This window comes from Bombyx mori, chromosome 6 (assembly GCF_030269925.1).
Source record: "Bombyx mori chromosome 6, ASM3026992v2".
NCBI lineage: Eukaryota > Metazoa > Arthropoda > Insecta > Lepidoptera > Bombycidae > Bombyx > Bombyx mori.
In genome coordinates this window covers 14,433,188-14,451,673 of record NC_085112.1, presented here as the reverse complement: position 1 = coordinate 14,451,673, position 18,486 = coordinate 14,433,188, and the positions used below count along the sequence as shown (strand labels likewise).

Sequence of the window (18,486 nt, the reverse complement as noted above, 5' to 3'; positions counted from 1 at the left end):
TGGTCTTAAAATATTACCGGAGCCCATAGACATCGACAACTTAAACGCCGCTATCGACTTTAAACAAGAGTTCTGAATCTCAGTTTTATAGAACGTATGCCCGAACCTTCGTACCTAAACACATTACTCCTCCCAGCAGTAAAGTTAATCTTTAGCGGGAAACGAATTGTTTCAAAGAAACCACCCGTATTTGACACACGTAATCAGAAAAGAAAACAAAGAAGTCTTTTAGCTCTCAACTCGCAAACTAAGCAGATTGATTACGCTCACTAAATTCCTTTTCGGATTGCGGCATCGAATCAAATACACAAACAAGAAAAGACTCCAAGGAACTCACTCTAGAACGAAATTCTAAGAACAAATAACAAAGTCAGATTGTCAGTGCCTGAGAGTTTGCGAGCTCTGTTCGCACTTCCGAACTTGTACCAGAGCTTAATACGTAAAGTGTCACGGGAATATTAGCTTTTATACGAAAGCTTTTAAATTGAGTACAATTTTAATACTTTACGTTATAGTATTTTTTGTACTTATGGGAGTCGAGTATTTGCCTTTTTTATTTTTTATTGCCTAGATGTGTGGACGAGCTCACACCCCACCTGGTGTTAAGTGGTTACTGGAACCCATAGACATCTACAACGTAAATGCGACTCAAACCTTGAGATATAAGTTGTAAGGTCTCAGTATAGTGACAACGGCTGCCCCACCCTTCTAATCGAAACGCATTACTGCTTCACGGCAGAAATAGGCGGGGCGGTGGCACCTACCCGCGCGGACTCACAAGAGGTCCTATCACCAATAGAAATGCTTGTTATATTCACGGAAAAAATATTATGAACTAGACGCATTATTTAAAGTCTCACACGGCATTTGTCACACCACGATGGTACCACACAACGTCAGGTGTGGCCTGTCTGGCATGGTAGGTAAAGAAAAACATAATTTAATATTGACGGTTAGAATGCAGTTGCTCCTAATTTGAATACAATTACATGTACTAGTGGTCCCTAAGTAGTCTAAATTTGACTATTCTTAATAGAAATTATAAGTTTGAACATTATTATGGTTCTATTATCAATGACTATTATACTTCTAATCACAGATTTCGCCAAGACTACACTATAGGCAAATATTATTAAAGGCAAACAATATTAATTTATTCTCAATTTGACCACAGACTATAAGCAATAACAAGTTTGACAATAAATACAGAGTATATATACATCTACTAGCTGGACCGGAAAACGTTGTTTTCCCATATAAATTATTTCTAGGAAAGATAAATAACCTAGATACCGACTGCAGCGCCATCTGTCGGGCTGATTTGTAAATCTAAACCATTCTCGAATCCACCTGAAGGTACACAGAAAAATTCATTAAAATCGGTCCAGACGCTTAGAAAGAGTTCAGTGACAAACACACGTACAAAAGAATTATAAAGATTTATTGCGTCAAATACATGGTAGTATGTGTAATTTTTTATTTATTTTATTGAATTAAGGTATTATGCACAATAAAAAAAATTATTAACATTCTACACTGCTTCTCTATATTATCTATAAGTGTGAGAAATTTCGTAGTCTTCCGTCCGCGGAATTTTCGTAAAACGGGGCTACAAAGTTTTTGCTTTTCGTATTAATATATAGATAATATGCAGAGTGACTTTGGTTACCAGGGCCCGAAAATATCAACATCGTAGATGCCACCACCCACCACATACATTAATTCTAAGTTTCAGTTCTTATGGTACAACTGCTGACCATTCAAACTGTAACGCGTTACTACTTCGCGGCAGAAACCGGTGGGGTAGTGGCACCTAGACGGGCCACCTCACGAGGCCCCTTAGCAGCACATATAAAATACTAGCGACCCGCCCTCGCTTCGCTTCGAGAATATTTCATTTATGATTGATTATGCAAATAAGATGGGAGGTTTTTTTACTACTTACCGGTTATATTTTTGGTAATTCATATTATATTATATCTTTATCAATTATAGCCTGTGTGTTATTCTGATTTGTCAACTATATTATTGTAAAGTTTTATCAAAATCCATTCAATAGTTTTTGCTTGGAAGAGTAAGAAACGCACATCCATACATTCTTACAAACTTTCGCGTTTATAATATTAGTAGGATTCTACAATAGCTGATACTATAGCATATTATACATATAACTTAGTCTATGATAATCTGAATTAAAAGTTCGATGACCTCTGATGACTAGCTTAATACATTGCGAAGTTTCAGCGAAATCATTTACAATAGATATCGTTACTGAACTTACACTCAAATGCTCTATAAACACACAATGTGTGGTGGCCTATCTGTTTTTATACAAAGTTTTAGTACAAAGACGGCACAGATCAGTGACCCCGATCTTGTCCTATTGTTTGGGAGGAAGTGTTGCAACGGTCGATCGAGTCCGTAGGAATATACCTTCGTAGTATTATTTTAATGTTTTATCTCCTTGATGGTATTAACATACATTTTTCTAATGTTTATCGAATTTAATAAAGATGCTTAACAATAAAACTGAGTAGTAGGAGCATATTAACTAATAATTTCCAAAGTATCATAGTTTTTCGAAAGTATCTAAGTTAGTAATAATTTCTAAAATTTCGCTGGCTAAGACAGAATTTGGGACCCAGTTAATGGCTGTCTCCGCCGCTCATAGACAACAAAATTTTTGAGTCTTCATAACCCCTCTCGAGTATCTTTTGCCGGCAGAAACTTTTTTTTTATTTATTGCTTAGATGGGTGGACGAGCTCACAGCCCACCTGGTGTTAAATGGTTACTGGAGCCCATAGATATCCACAACGTAAATGTGCCACCCACCTTGAGATATAAGTTCTAAGGTCTCAAGTATAGTTACAACGGCTGCCCCACCCTTCAAACCGAAACGCATTACTGTTTCACGGCAGAAATAGGCGGGGTGGTGGTACCCACCCACGCGGACTCACAAGAGGTCCTACCACCAGTAATAACACCTTAAGGCACCCAAAGAAACAAGAAGTAAACAAATATTTTCCAAACACGAAAGTTTTCCGGACTTAGGAATTGAATTCACGAAATCAGGACGCTAATTATTGAGTCACTCAATACGACTACACAATGTCGAAATCTCAATTCAATAATGAGTTCTATTATCTGTTAATTATGGTTCAGTCTACTATATCTAACTTTAATGAATTCGCTTAGATATTGAAAAAGACTAAAGACATGCCATTATCGAATAAACCTATGACTTATCTAAATTATGCAACTCATTACACCACTATCTAGGCTTCAGAGGATTATTCTGTACATGAAAATAAGCATTTAAAACCAGTGATAAATTTATACGTTAGAATAATTCTTAAGAGTTATATGTCTGAGCGTGGCGCTGATCCCAAACGCGGTTCGTAATTACAACAATTTATGAGCATCCTGTGACGGATTTTGTGACGTGATCTCCTAAATGGTTATCTTGTATGGATATTTGAATAGATATAGTCAACAGGATTTTGAGAGGGCGATTTTAGTAGTTACTAGTGGCCCCGCAGTAGTCGAAATTCGACTATAATTAATTGGACTTGTAAGTTTGTACACTATTATGATTGTATTTTATACTTCTATAATCACAAATTTCGCTAGGACTATATACTATAAAAATGTTATATATACTATAAAAATTAACAAAGACAAACAATATTTAATCTATTCTCAATTTGACAACAGACGTCAAGAACAAAAGTTTGACAATAAATAGTATGCATGCGTGTGTGCGTCAAATACATGGTATGTAGTGTGTGTAATGTTTTCTTTATTGATTTAATGTATCTTTTATGCATTATTTTAAAAAATATTAGCATTGTGCACTTCTTCTCTATATTCTCTATAAGTGTGGAAAATTTCATACTCCTCCGTCCGCGCAATTTTCGTAAAAAGGGATACAAAGTTTTTGCTTCACGTATTAATATATAGATAGATTCATTAGTTTATTAGCTCATATGCATGTGTCAATAACAGTATCGACAAGTAAAAGGTATTAGCGTTTGGGTGAACATGTCTTTGCTTATCACGGACTACCTGAAAGCCGTCTGGTGTAGTGGTAAGTGACATGGTCACTACACAAGGGGGTCGCGGGTTCGAATCCCGCCAAGGGAGGATATTTGTATGATAAATATAAATGTCTTTTCCAGGGTTATGGAAGTATATTAAATATATGTATGTGTATAATAAAAATCTTACATTTATTTCCGTTATCTGGTACCTGTAACACAAGTTCTTTACGAACTTATCACGGGACCAGTTAACGTGGCATGATTGTTAGTAAATATTTATTTATTTATTTTTATTTTTTTATTTTTATTGCTTAGATGGGAAGACGAACTCAGAGCCCACCTGGTGTTAAGTGTTTACTGAAGCACATAGACATCTACGACGCAAATGCGCCACCCACCTTGAGATATAAGTTCTAAGATCTCAGTATAGTTACAATGGCTGCCTCACACTTCAAGCCGAAACGCATTACTGCTTCACGGCAGAAATAGGCCGGTACTATTTTTCTTTAATTTATATAACATAATATAAAATAAGTATAATATAAAATAATTCAAATATGTAATATTTAGTAAGTAATGTTAGAGCTGCAAAATTTACAAATATGAAATATGCATACGAACTAGAGAAACGGGTAAGGGATTACTTATGTACTATCTTTCTACAAAAGCACGAGCTCATTGTCCACCTGATGTTAAGTGGATAGGGGAGTCCGCCACTCACCTTGAGGCTTGAGGTACATGTCTCAATAGTCTTAAAATTATGCAAATTACAATTTTTGTGGATTTCATTTTTATAGCCCTTCATCGGTTATTCGTTCACAGGTTATTCGTGAATATTTACGAAGGACGTATTTCATGCGAAAATTTGCTTGCCTGCTTGCTTGGTTTGAACACCGGCCTAGTCGCATCATTCTATTAAAATATAGCCTAGTTCTAGCTAAGAAAGTGATTATTAATTAAACAATACAAATTGGAAAATCTATGTTATTTAAAAGGTCCAGAGTTCTAGCCGTCGGATCGAGATGAACTGACTAACTTCTAAATGAAAGAAATTAAATGCAAATTGCCAACTTGTAAGTTAGAATGTTTAGGTAAACGCTTAGCCTTAGCGCGCTTAGCTTACCAATTCCCATCTGTAACAGTCAACACGAGTACATTATTGATGATTGATAATCCAATTCGACATATCGCAACGTCGTATCTATGATTCGGCAACCACATAACATCATAAAGAACTTTATTTAACTTATCCAAAAACAATATCACTATTTTTTTATTTTTTTATTCATTTATAACTTCTTATACTAGAAAGTATAAAGACGGACTTAATGCCATAGGCATTCTCTAACAGTCTACCTTAGGGGAGTGCAGAGATGAAGCTTGGTAGGTGTAGTGTGAAGGTGATATTACTTAAACACATGTGTATATATAACATACATAATATTTATAGATACAAATACTCGTACTTAAATAAATACATATACATAAATATATACATATCATAAAAATATGATGTGATGATCATGTGATGAGACGAAATGAAAATGAGGTTGTTAAGAGAGTGTTAACTATGAATGTGGAAGGATTTAGAGGAAGAGGTAGACCTAAGAAGAAATGGATGGATTGTGTGAAAGACGATATGGGTAGGAGGGGAGTGAGCGAAGAAATGGTATATGATAGAAGAGTATGGAAGGAGAAAACATGTTGCGCCGACCCCAGGTGACTGGGAAAAGGGCAGGATAATGATGAATGATGACATATCATAAAAATATACATATAAAAACATATATAAACAAATATTATCAATTAGATGACTCTGCTATTTACTACTCAGAGAGAATGAGAATGTTAAAGTAAAAGAAAAGTAAAATAATTCTTAAGCCACCTAATGAAATACGTTACAGTATTAGTTAAGCTATAAACGTGCTTAAGCTTATGATGTCATAAACTAACAGATTATAAAACGCAAACATTATTCTAAAATTTCCATAATATAATCAACTTAAGACTTCCATGCTACGTAATGTACATTATATGGGAAAATCATCTTTATGCGCTTCAAAATTAAGTACAGTATGAATCACCAGGAAGACTCTGGGCACCGTTTCAAACGTTTTCTTTTACATTACTGCTTCCATTTCGCATAGACTTTCAATAAGCTTGTGCTTTGAAATTGGCCTTTTTATGGGCTATATCCGCTATATTATCGATTACGTATTACGAAGGATATATTTGAATGATACACATATTATTTTAGGTCAATTACAGACTACACAGCGACTTGGCTCTGCCCCTGGCATTGCTGAGGTCCATGAGCGACGATAACCACTTACCATCGGATAGCTATAAAGGCAAAAAAATAACTTATTGTCGAATTTAAAGATACACACACAGCCTACTGAGTTTCTCACCGGATATTCTCAGTGGGTCGCGTTTTCGATCCAGTGGTAGATTCTGCGAAGCACTGTTCTTGCTAGGGTTAGTGTTAGCAACCTTGTCAGGTTTTAGTTCTGTGAACTTACTCACTTATTAGGTTAGGTGCGCTGATATAGCCTCTCAAGGCTATCAGCATAGGTAGAAAAAAAAACCGAAATCGAACCCGTCCACAATTTGTGAGTGCTTCCCAAAGTACTTTTTAGTCAAGCCGTTGCAACGTATCTTTAACTTTTCATTGGAAACTATTTAACATGTCACATTACTATTTCTTTTGATAATTTTTCGTAAGGTAAAAATTTGTCGAACTAATAAATAATAATAATTTTTATATAGGCACTTAAAGTGCAATGACGTAAGAATAGGTTTCGTTCGACACAAGCATGAAAATTACAGGAATCTCTACCCTACTTAATAAAAAGATTCCAATTTGAATCCATCGCACTCTCACTATGTAGGAATAACTGCCGATTTTAATCAAGGAAAAGTCGGGGCACTGAAGGAAGGTCACGATGAGGGTCATAAAGTACCCTCCAGCTAAATGGAATAGCGGACAAAACCCTTTTCACTGATTAGTAATTGAAAACCTCAAAAAACATAGCAAACACAGCTCTGTTAATACGGGAACTTTGTGAGACTCTGCTATTTTTTAACACGCTTTTGTTAGTTTGACCCGTATCTGTCTATTTGACGGAATGTTTCAGCGTAATTTTAACCATCTTCAAGGCGTCCTATTGTCTTGTTAATTTGCGCACGTAACAAAGCCGATATTAACACAACAGTTTTATTACTCTGGTCTCGTATTACAAGAATCAGCAGGATATTTAAAAAAAATATTATAATTTTCAGATCTCCCTTCATTTTTTTTGTTTTTTTTATTGCTTGTATGGTTGGACGAGCTCACAGCCCACCTGGTGTTAAGTGGTTACTGGAGCCCATAGACATCTACAACGTAAATGCGCCACCCATCTTGAGATATAAGTTATAAGGTCTCAGTATAGTTACAGCGGCTACCCCACCCTTCAAACCGAAACGCATTACTGCTTCACGGCAGAAATAGGCAGGGCGGTGGTACCTACCCGTGCGGACTCACAAGAGGTCCTACCAACAGTGATTACGCAAATTATAATTTTGCGGGTTTTTTTTTTTGACTTTTATTACACGATGTTATTCCTTCATCGTGGAAGTCAATCGTGAACATTTGTTAAGTACGTATTTCATTAGAAAATTGGTACCCGCCTGCGGGATTCGAACACCGGTGCATCGCAACAACGAATGCACCGGACGTCTTATCCTTTAGGCCACGACGACTTCAAAGACTTCATTTAGATGTGTTTTAATTGGCTTTGATGTCTTGAGGCGTTTTGTTAAAGTCACAATTGACGACAATAATGATAATGAACGCTCTCTTTACCCTCTATACAAGTCTTCATTTTTAACACTTTTAAATTACAGTCCATTTAATTTATTGTTAGAAGTGGGCGGTCCACACACAGTCTGATGTTCAATTGTAACACTACTTGACTTTTCATCTCATCTTGAAGATGACTGTTTTATTTATTCTTATAGATAGATTGGTAAACGGGCTCTTATAAAGTGATTACCAAAATCCGTGAGCATCATAACCTAACTACAGGTACCGCCTTGTAACTATGGTAATGCCAAAATCTCAATTTTACTGTGCCCGACTGTCTAACCCTTTAAGCCGGCACGTATGACTGTTTTACCGCAGAAATTGGCAGGATACTGTTATTTACACGTGTGGGGTTACAATACGTCCTGCAACCAGAAAATGCCGATTGGCGTTTGCAGTGCGCTGATATCAGAGAAAGTTGCAGCTAATTCTCTAATAATTCTATTTTACAACACTCACAGGAAGAAAAGTAGGACTTTTATATTAGGCCGATACCGCACATTACATTATATTATTTAAGACTTCTTTGTGAAGGAAATTGTCTAGACTCAGAATAGCCCCTGCCACAGGTTTTCCTTTCGTCGATTTTTTTTACTGTCTTTGTAGGCAGACGAGCGTACGGCCCACCTGATGTTAAGTGGTTACCGTCGCCCATGGACTTCAGCAATGCCAGAAGCAGAGCCAAGCCGCTGCCTACTGCTTAATACTCCCCATTCTTCCATTCCTTTTCTTCTCAATATACTCTAACAAACTAAGTGATTGTCCCGAAGAACCTCGTCAACATTCCTAGCCCGCACTTTCACACGATCCTAATGCCATTACACTTAATTTGAGCCATAATACACATTTAATCGAATGTAATCACAGGAGATCCCTCGGGACACATTCTAGAACCATTATTATAATTGCTATCCGCAAACGAAGGTTTCTTCACAAAATTAATATGTATGCTATTCGAAAATCAAACGAACAGTTTCACGATTGATGTGAGTGTAGTGTGAGGTATGCTCACGAGTGCTCATAGCGAGTCTATGTATGACTTATATTTATTAGGTAAGAGCTGTGATTGAAATATTTTCATCTAGAGGAATTTGAAGTTAAGAAAGACCATAGAAGCCACAACGTATACTAAATAATTGACAACAGATTATCTTTTCTATTTATTTACAAAATTGCCCTGAATAAAATGCTAATATTATAGTCTATGAGACCAACAAATCTTAGCGTGATTTTGCTAAACAAACTATTGAAGATTTACATTGGGATGTCACATAAAAATTGTGGCTAACGTGTAGGCACGAGCGAATACAACGCTTAAAAGGTATTGCTGCTTATTTCTGGTCTGCTTATTTCTATTGTGGAGCAGTCGAAAAACTGGGAAATTTGCTCGGAAATTTTCACAAAGAAATCCAAAAACGAACGTGTTAAACTTTTGACGTCTATTGGATCAACTATGGGTGAACCTACTCACAACTAACCTGGATGAGCCCATAGGCAACATGACGCGAATGCCACCACCCACCTTGAGACTTGAGGTCTTAGTCGTAGCTTTTTTTTTATTGCTTAGATGGGTGGACGAGCTCACAGTCCACCTAGTGTTAAGTGGTTACTGGAGCCCATATACATCTACAAAGTATTTTTTTTTTATTGCTTAGATGGGTGGACGAGCTCACAGCCCACCTGGTGTTAAGTGGTCACTGGAGCCCATAGACATCTACAACGTAGACGCGCCACCCACCTTGAGATACAAGTTCTAAAGTGTCAGTATAGTTACAACGGCTGCCCCGCCCTTCAAACCGAAACGCATTACTGCTTCACGGCAGAAATAGGCAGGGTGGTGGTACCTACCCGTGCGGACTCACAAGTGGTCCTACCACCAGTAAAATGCGCCACCCATCTTGAGATATAAGTTCTAAGGTCTCAAGTATAGTTACTCAAGTAGTGTAACGACTGCCCAAACCTTCAACTATAACGGAGTGGCTTGTAGAGATTAATATTGGAAGACTTTTAGTTTACTCTGAGTAATTACTTCGTGACGTAATTAAGAACGGCTTTGGCGCTGTCTACGAAATTCCAATCGTTATGTAATAAATTATTCTAAGAATCGTTTGGTCACCCTTCCTGAAGGCGTAATGTTATTTGGACACGCTTTTGAACTAGATTATGAACACCGCCTTACAGCAATGTAACAAATTGAATAGGGGGATTCATATTTCGACATTTATTACTTGAAGACAAACTGACGCCTATGTTAAGTTACCAGAGTAAAACAACGCGAAAGTTTTCGTCGTAAGATGTGGAAAATATTGTATAGTAAAACTACTATCCTGTTCATCCAAAAAGAACGTGTGAATATTTCGCAATTGAAATACTCTTGGATAGCGGGTGCTTTTCGTGCGTTCGACGAGGTAAGTCACAGGTTTACGAACTATTTAAAACCATAATTGACAGAAAATCTGTATTATATAGCTAATTAAGTTTATTGCTGACGAGTGGCCACTCATGAATATCAGCAATATCAGGGGTACAAGGTAGCTGCTGTTTACCGATAACTTACTAGTGATGGAGCGTATTGAAAGTCAGCGTGGGTACTGTCGTACCTATGTATTTCAACCCACTGAGTTCCTCGCCAGATCTTCTCGGTAAGACGCGATTTCGATCCTGTGGTAGATTCAGCAAAATAGGCGGATATGGATGAAAATAACCTTCCCCAGAAGGATGCCGAAGACCGGGTAAAACGAAGGAGTTTCAAGTTGTAAAACGAACCCTGGCACTAAACCAGGAAACAGGTAGGAAGAAGAAGAAGAAGGTAGATTCAGCACAGTATTGCTAGTCCTAAGACATGTGTTATGAAATCCTGTCAGACAAAGCCCCGCAAAGTCCCTCACAACCTAGGTGAAGTTAGAATAGCCTAAAAAACCCATTTCGGCAACAAACAACTATGCGTTAAAAATCTATTTCGACTTTGTTATGTTAAGAGATGAGCCATGGTAACTATATTTTATTATTTTAAATAATTTTAATAACAAGTTTAAATGTTATGTTTATACGCTTTTAATTAGCTTACCCCTATTTGTGTATCTACAGATACACAAATAGGATGAATTTATTTAGCCCAGTTTAAATATACTTTTGCACGTTTAGGTAATCGCAAACTTTTCAGACAGGTTCGGGACCGGTTAGAATATATTATTTACTGGATTATGACTAATAATTATGAGTGAAACTATTCCAAAATGATTTATAACCTTAACACAGAGCAAATTGAGTGATTTCTCACTCTTTTCTTGTAAAAATTTGTTGGGGTGTATGTGTTGTTTTTAGTATTTTTTTTAATCTGATTTATAATATATCTGCTACTGGTCACTGTTATCAATAACTGGGGTAGAGCCAAGTCATTGCCTACTACCAAGTACTCACCGTTAAACTCGTTTGAGGAGAAGATCATAGCACTCGGGAAGAATAGAGAAGTGAATTTATTTCTAAAATCGGACGGTAAGTGGCAAAAATATCTCTGGAAACGCATTGTAAATAAACACAAAAATATTATCATTATAGATTTCAAATGATTATTCAGAGCACTCGTGAAGTACAAAACACAGGGAGAACTGAAGTACCTTCGTATACCCGGAGGACCTAAGCGATCCGTCAGAATTGGACTGTCGACTATCCAAACGTCTAACTTTATGTAGTAGCTTTATGGATAAATTTTAATTTAGAAAATGTTGCTGCATACGTTAATAGTATATTGGAACACATTAAGCATTTTGTATGTTCCATTTGAGAAAGTAACACTCCAGATATGCGCCCTTAATTTTTATGCTCTTCATACTGATCATTTTAAAATAAATTTTGATTTGTGTTGTTTATTATTCACACTTTTTCCATGCTCTATAATTATATTTATTTGTTTCATAAACACTAAAGTATCTCTAGGCCAAGAATAAGTTTTGATTTATTATTATTCTTACAATTGCTATCGAAATATATATAGTTATTGACTGTATACAGATATCGCTCGTTGGTTGAAATTTAAATGCATATTTTATGTATAGGAAGAATTAACAGTATCATTCGTATTTTGTCATCTTAACGATAAGGGATCCCATGTATTGAAAAGTACCTGGAATTTTCTCTATTGTAATATTACGTAATAATATTGCGGTGAGAAAAAAATAATCGTGCAATGGCCATATTTAAGCAAACCCAAGTTTGACACAGAAAATACCTATATTTATTTAACTAGGCATTAAAATTCCAAGTAATCCAAGCTTACGTCATAACATGATTGCAATTTAACTTTATAAGAAATTACAAATATTATTAAAGTCTACAATAACAATGTCAAAAGAGTTCAGGTTGTTAATTAACAAGTCACGTAGGCACTTACCATAAATCATTGTGATGAAAAGCAGAATTGCATTCATCAAGCAAGAATGCTTTTTAATCCTCTTCAAATTTTCAGCCATATTTTTTTCTGTTTCGTTAATATTTTTACGTTTAGTTTGACACTCTCCGTCTTTTCATCGTCACTTGGCACATTCATTCATAATTTATTCAAAAATAAATTTTCCCTAATGACTCTAACATTTTAACACAATTTATATGCATCTACAAACTATACCTGCTTTCACTAAATCTGTCAACGTACACTCTACTATGTAATTAACACGTTGACAAATTATGACACCGGTTCCTTAAAGCAGATGTCACATCATACATTAAAATCTCCCCAATCTATTTTGGATTTTAGCCGTTTTTAATTTGCTTGCTACAGGACACGATGCTTCTACGACCACGCGCGCGTATTAGTTCCTTGTACATAGTGAAAATGTATCTATAATTAACTCAGAAACTCCCCTTGTTCTCGAAGATAAATCTTTATTAATACGGGCGCGTAAATTTAAAAAGAAATTTCGCTTTGGCACGCCATTTCCGATGTATCCTGATTTATGATTACTTCAAGCGCTCGTAGACGGACGCGCACAGATCTATTTCTTGTGCATAAAAGTTTTTCAACACGCGGTACTGGGTCGGCACCGACTCCGGACGGCCGAGTTCGTAGGATCGTGGTATCGGGCCGATTTTGACGGAGCACGGCGCGCGTCTGACCGCGAGGCTCTTTGGTGAAGCACTGACTTACATAAGGGATCTCTCCGGTACTGTAAAACGGGGGAGAAGGACGGAAAATGATTTTCGTAAGGGTTGCGGCCCGTTCGGCCGCGAATCGAGAGGGATGGAAAACATTTTCACATTCAGTCTCTCAGGTCTGAATAGCGTTGAAATCCTGTGTGAAGACGCAACGCAATTAAAACGTAGATAAATCAGCGAGATCATCGCCCAAGTTAATGGAAGGGTCTATTTTGTCTTTTATTGAGCAATTTGGTTTGTTTAATGTAATTAACATTCATAATCGACCCGTATGTGTCACTTTATTGATAACGAGGATGACGTGGGATGTATAAGGTCGTTAGAATGATAATAACGTTTTGTAAAATTAAAAAAGCTTTCTTTTGTATTTTAAGCTAAGTTTTAAGTATCTTTTTGTGATTATATATAAGTTTTGGAAAGGTGTCGTAGGAAATAAATAGCACACAAAAAATATAGAGTCGGATGGTACGTGGCAAAAATTATCTGTCAAAAGTTTGAGATATTAAGATGATCAGTGGTTTGGTTACGAGTGGTAAGATGGTAAAGAGTTTTTTTTGTTGCTTAGATGAGTAGACCAGCTCAAAGACCGCCTGGTGGTAAGTGGTTGCCAGAGCTCATTGACATAAGCAACGTAAATGCTGCCACCCACATTGAGGCATGAGTTCGAAGTCTCAACTTTACAGTACAACGGCTGACCCACCTTTCCAACCGCAACGAATTACTGCTTCATGGCAGAAATGGTAGGATAGTGGTATCTATACGTTCGGGCCTACAAGACGTGATACCACCAGGAAGAAGATGGCGACATCATTTAGAAAAAACCCTCAGAACAATCCCCATAAAATCATGATACACACCAAAGGACCGATGCTTCAAACAGTTCGTGAGACTATGAATACTAATTAGAAAAATACTTATGTTACAAATTAATTATGTTACTTTTATAAAAACAAAATTCCTTTTATGCTTATTTTTTGCGAGAAAATATCCTACGAGTATACTTACGAGTTTAATTAAATTTCATTCACCACATTATTAAAAAGTTTTCTGATAAAAAAACCACGTTAGTTTTTTTATTTCATGAATGCCCGTCAAAGGCGTGCAGAATACTCAGACACATATTTCATTGAAAATTAAAAATTAGTTATTTAATTTACGTTACATCTTCGTACGACACTCGTCTTTTGTTATTAAAATTTGCTTTATTAATTACTAGCGAAACTGTAATTTATTATTGATTTCTCCACTATTTAATGGATATTATTATACATATAAACCTTCCTCTTCAATCACTCTATCTATTAAAAAAAACCGCATCAAAATCCGTTGCGTAGTTTTAAAGATTTAAGCATACATAAGGACAGGCAGATATAGGGACAGAGAAAGCGACTTTGTTTTATACTATGTAGTGATTAGTTAGCTTTTCCACGGGAGTTATCTTGTGTTAATGTAGAAAAAATGTATTTCTTTTGGGAATAGAACTTTTTTTCTACAGGCAAGACCTTGTAGAAAATATCCTTGTTTTTTTCTGATCGCTTGAGAAGTTAAGACGTGAAATCATAACAAACAAGTAATAAATCATATAAGGCTTAATAGTGTTATTGAAATTACAAACATAATTATAAATATGTAGTATGGATATGGAACTCAACATAAAATCATTTATACGAAAATCTGTTTATTTGTTATATAAGTACAAGGATGAAGAAAATTCATGTAATTTTGTTATTAGCATAAAACATTGGATAGGTTTTCTCGAAGTTTACATTAGCAAGTAGATGATATGTTTTATAGTAATATAAGTTGATAAGTATGATTCTGAATATTGGATAATTTATCAGCAACTGTCTAGTTTCGTGTACTGACTCATGTGGTCTCACAAGACGTACCACAAAATGGGTGTCATAAAGGATTTTTTTACCTTTTCCAGATAATGTCAGAATTTGGCAGCAATATTTCTCGATTTTATTCCAGACAGTACGTACGATCAGTAACCGGTTTTTGCTGTTTAGGTGTTTAAGGCATGATGTGATAATATAAAGCAAGATATTTGACAGATGCCCGCATCTCGCTTACGACATTTTCAAAATAAGCTTGCATTTACACAAGTTCCGAACAACAACATTCGGACCGTCGGTCTACCGAGCAATATCACCTGCTTGGTGGAAGATCTTCCCTTCGTCGTTAACACTTCATTGAGCCTATTTTGTTTAATTCTGCGTAAAAATGTCGTGAATTTCAATTGGATCTGGGACACCCCTAATACAATATCACTGAGAACTCGACGCCGTGTCTCAAAGTGGGTATCGTTCATGAACACGAGTAAGGTAAGCCTTACATCGGTAAATTGGTACTTGTTAGCGAATTGAACCCTGTCAAAATCATATCACTTGATAGGAGTACAGCCGGCTTTGTGCTCTTAGCGCCTCGTCAAGTATGGGGCCAGAAAAAATACCAGCTAGCTTAATAAATTACGAAGAAATGTGTGTCAACCCTAAATAAAAAATGTACTATAATTTGATTCATTATTAAAAGGAATTAAATTTGTTGTATGTGTGCTGGACTATTGTGGCAGCGGTAAGGCTGACTATAATGAAATGAAATGAAACAAGGGGAAACTTGAGTACTTTATGGATTGCAAAAACGAAATTAAAATTTAATTTTTATACAAAGGATAGTGTTTGTTTAATTACGCGGAGTGCTTTCAAAAATTCAACTCGACTTTTAAGTAAATAATCTTAGAGTTTAACAAGGCGTTTTTATTCTTTTGATTGTAGAGCTTTTTCAGAATATTTGAGTAGCTTTTGTTGATTGATTTGAAACAGACATTAATTTTCTTTACTCAATTCTCTTTTATGATTTTCTTCTTATATAAATGTATTGAAGGAATTTTGTAAATTTAAATAGATAAGATTAAACTAAAATTAACCTTTGCTGTTGTCTGGAGCCTATGGACATCAAAAAACCAATACCACTGTCTACCACGGGCTTTGAGGTGGCAATCTCAATTGTATAAAGAAACATCTATCTTGAAAGAAAGATGACAAAAATATCATTCATTGCTTAATACCCCATGGGCTCTAACCACGTTCACCAATACAGTAGAAAAACGTATATATCATAAACTAGCTGACCCGCTGATAATTCAAGACCAAAATTAGCCAAATCGGTCGAGCCGTTCTCGAGTTTTAGCGAGACTAACGAACAGCAATTCATTGATATATAACTAGTCAGGTCATAAGTATTGTCACACAGTAAAAACTTTTCTCTTAGAATGCTGGCCACAAAAAAGTTTATTGAATTTCGAATTGTTCATGAAAATAAAAATGTATACTTTTAGAATTTTACACATTTTTAAATATGGAGTGGACGCTTAAAGAAGACCGTGTTGCAGTTATTGCGTAGCATCGTTGCGGTTACGCGCCAATTCAAATTTTTAACATACTGAAAAATTTGAATATAACCAAAAGATTCGTTTATCGTACTATCAAACGATACAATGTAGATGTACTAGTGTAGATGACGGGTCAAGAAGTGGTCGCCCTCGGTCTGTTAGGACTCCAGCAGTGATAAAAGCTGTGAAGGCGCGAATTCAAAGAAATCCCAAACGTAAGCAGAAACTGTTGGCCCTTAAGATGGGGTTAAGCAGAACCACGGTGAAAAGGGTGTTAAATGAAGACTTAGGGCTTCGGGCATATCGAAGAAAAACAGGACATCGTTTGAATGCTCGTCTAATGGACCTGAGACTGAAGAGATGCCGCGCTTTGTTGAAGCTGTACGCGGGAAAAAAATATCGGGAAATTCTTTTTTCGGATGAAAAATTTTTTACCGTAGAAGAGAGCTACAACAAGCAAAATGATAAGGTGTACGCACACAGTAGTGAAGAAGCGACGACCGTATTCCGCGTGTCCAACGAGGTCATTTTCAATCCTCGCTCACGGTATGGTTGGGAGTTTCTTATTGGGGCTTAACAGAGGTACTTTTTTGTGAGAAAGGTGTAAAAACGAATGCAGTTGTGTATCAAAATACAGTCCTGACGAACCTTGTGGAACCTGTTTCTCATACCATGTTCAATAACAGGCACTGGGTATTCCAACAAGATTCGGCGCCAGCTCATAGAGCGAAGAGCACACAAGACTGGCTGGCGGCGCGTGAAATCGACTTCATCCAGCACGAAAACTGGCCCTCCTCCAGTCCAGATTTGAATCCGTTAGATTACAAAATATGGCAACACTTGGAGGTAAAGGCGTGCTCAAAGCCTCATCCCAATTTGGAGTCACTCAAGACATCCTTGATTAAGGCAGCCGCCGATATTGACATGGACCTCGTTCGTGCTGCGATAGACGACTGGCCGCGCAGATTGAAGGCCTGTATTCAAAATCACGGAGGTCATTTTGAATAAACTTTAGTGTCATAAGAATCTATGTTTTGTTAAGTTCATTTTGGTATATGAATGGTTACATAATGAATAAACTTGTTTCAATTATTTTACATTAAACATGTGACAGAATTTATGACCTGACTAGGTAGACTAGCTGACCCAGCAGACTTCGTAGTGCCTCAATCGATAAATAAAAGACACATCAAAGGGAAACATCAAAGGAAAAACAAAATTGTTTGTTTTTATATAATTCCGAGCTTTTTTATATTTTCTCACCGTTTAAACATTTCCTGGACTTCCACGAATAATTCAAGACCAAAATTAGCCAAATCGGTCCAGCCGTTCTAGAGTTTAAGCGAGACTAACGAACAGCAATTCATTTTTATATACATGTATAGATTTATTATTTATCTATATATATTTTTAAACAACCATTTTTTCAACCAATAAGTACTACACCGCAGTTAATTTATATCCTGAAGTGATTCTTGTCCATTGTACATTTTTGATTTGCATGCTTTGTATTTTTGTTTATTTTGGTGTACAATAAAGTATAAGCCCTCTCTTTCTCTCTCTCTCTCTCTATCTCTCTCTCTCTCTCTATCTCTCTCTCTCTCTCTCTCTCTCTCTCTCTCTATCTCTCTCTTATTGTCTCCCATTTTATTCTACTTGCCTATTAATTCCTCGAAGCCGTTCTTAAAACACTGTCATTACCACATCCAATCTACATTACAATGTGGGCCTGAATCAATATTGTTAGGTGTGACCTTTGAAACCTTTCCATTCAAATGTTTGCTTTTAATTTTAATACGATCTTCTCACAAAGGTGGAGCTTAATTAATTTTATGTGATATATTAGCTACTGGGATCGCCTCTTTTAATGACTTGCGCCGTATTTTTACCTTCGATTTCTCATTTTGATACTTTTAATTACTTTGTCATTTCATACGTTTGATCTTTTGGGACGCCTTGTATTTAACTAGATCAGTAGCCTGAATGTGAATAATGCTGTTGTTGATTGAATTGCCATCGACAATGGCGGCAATTTCCTCAAAAAATAGTAATA

The 18,486-nt window shown here is 36.2% G+C and overlaps 1 protein-coding gene across 1 annotated transcript in view; it reads right to left on the bottom strand.

The window, feature by feature from the left end:
- LOC101736261 (uncharacterized) overlaps positions 1-13,028 on the bottom strand; it is an 86,851-nt gene extending 73,823 nt beyond the window's left edge. Inside the window, exon 1 of the mRNA XM_038011680.2 lies at positions 12,279-13,028. Coding sequence (XP_037867608.1) covers positions 12,279-12,357 — 79 coding nt within the window. The 5' untranslated portion in view covers positions 12,358-13,028. The remainder of the gene's footprint in view (positions 1-12,278) is intronic.
- Positions 13,029-18,486: the final 5,458 nt, after the last annotated feature.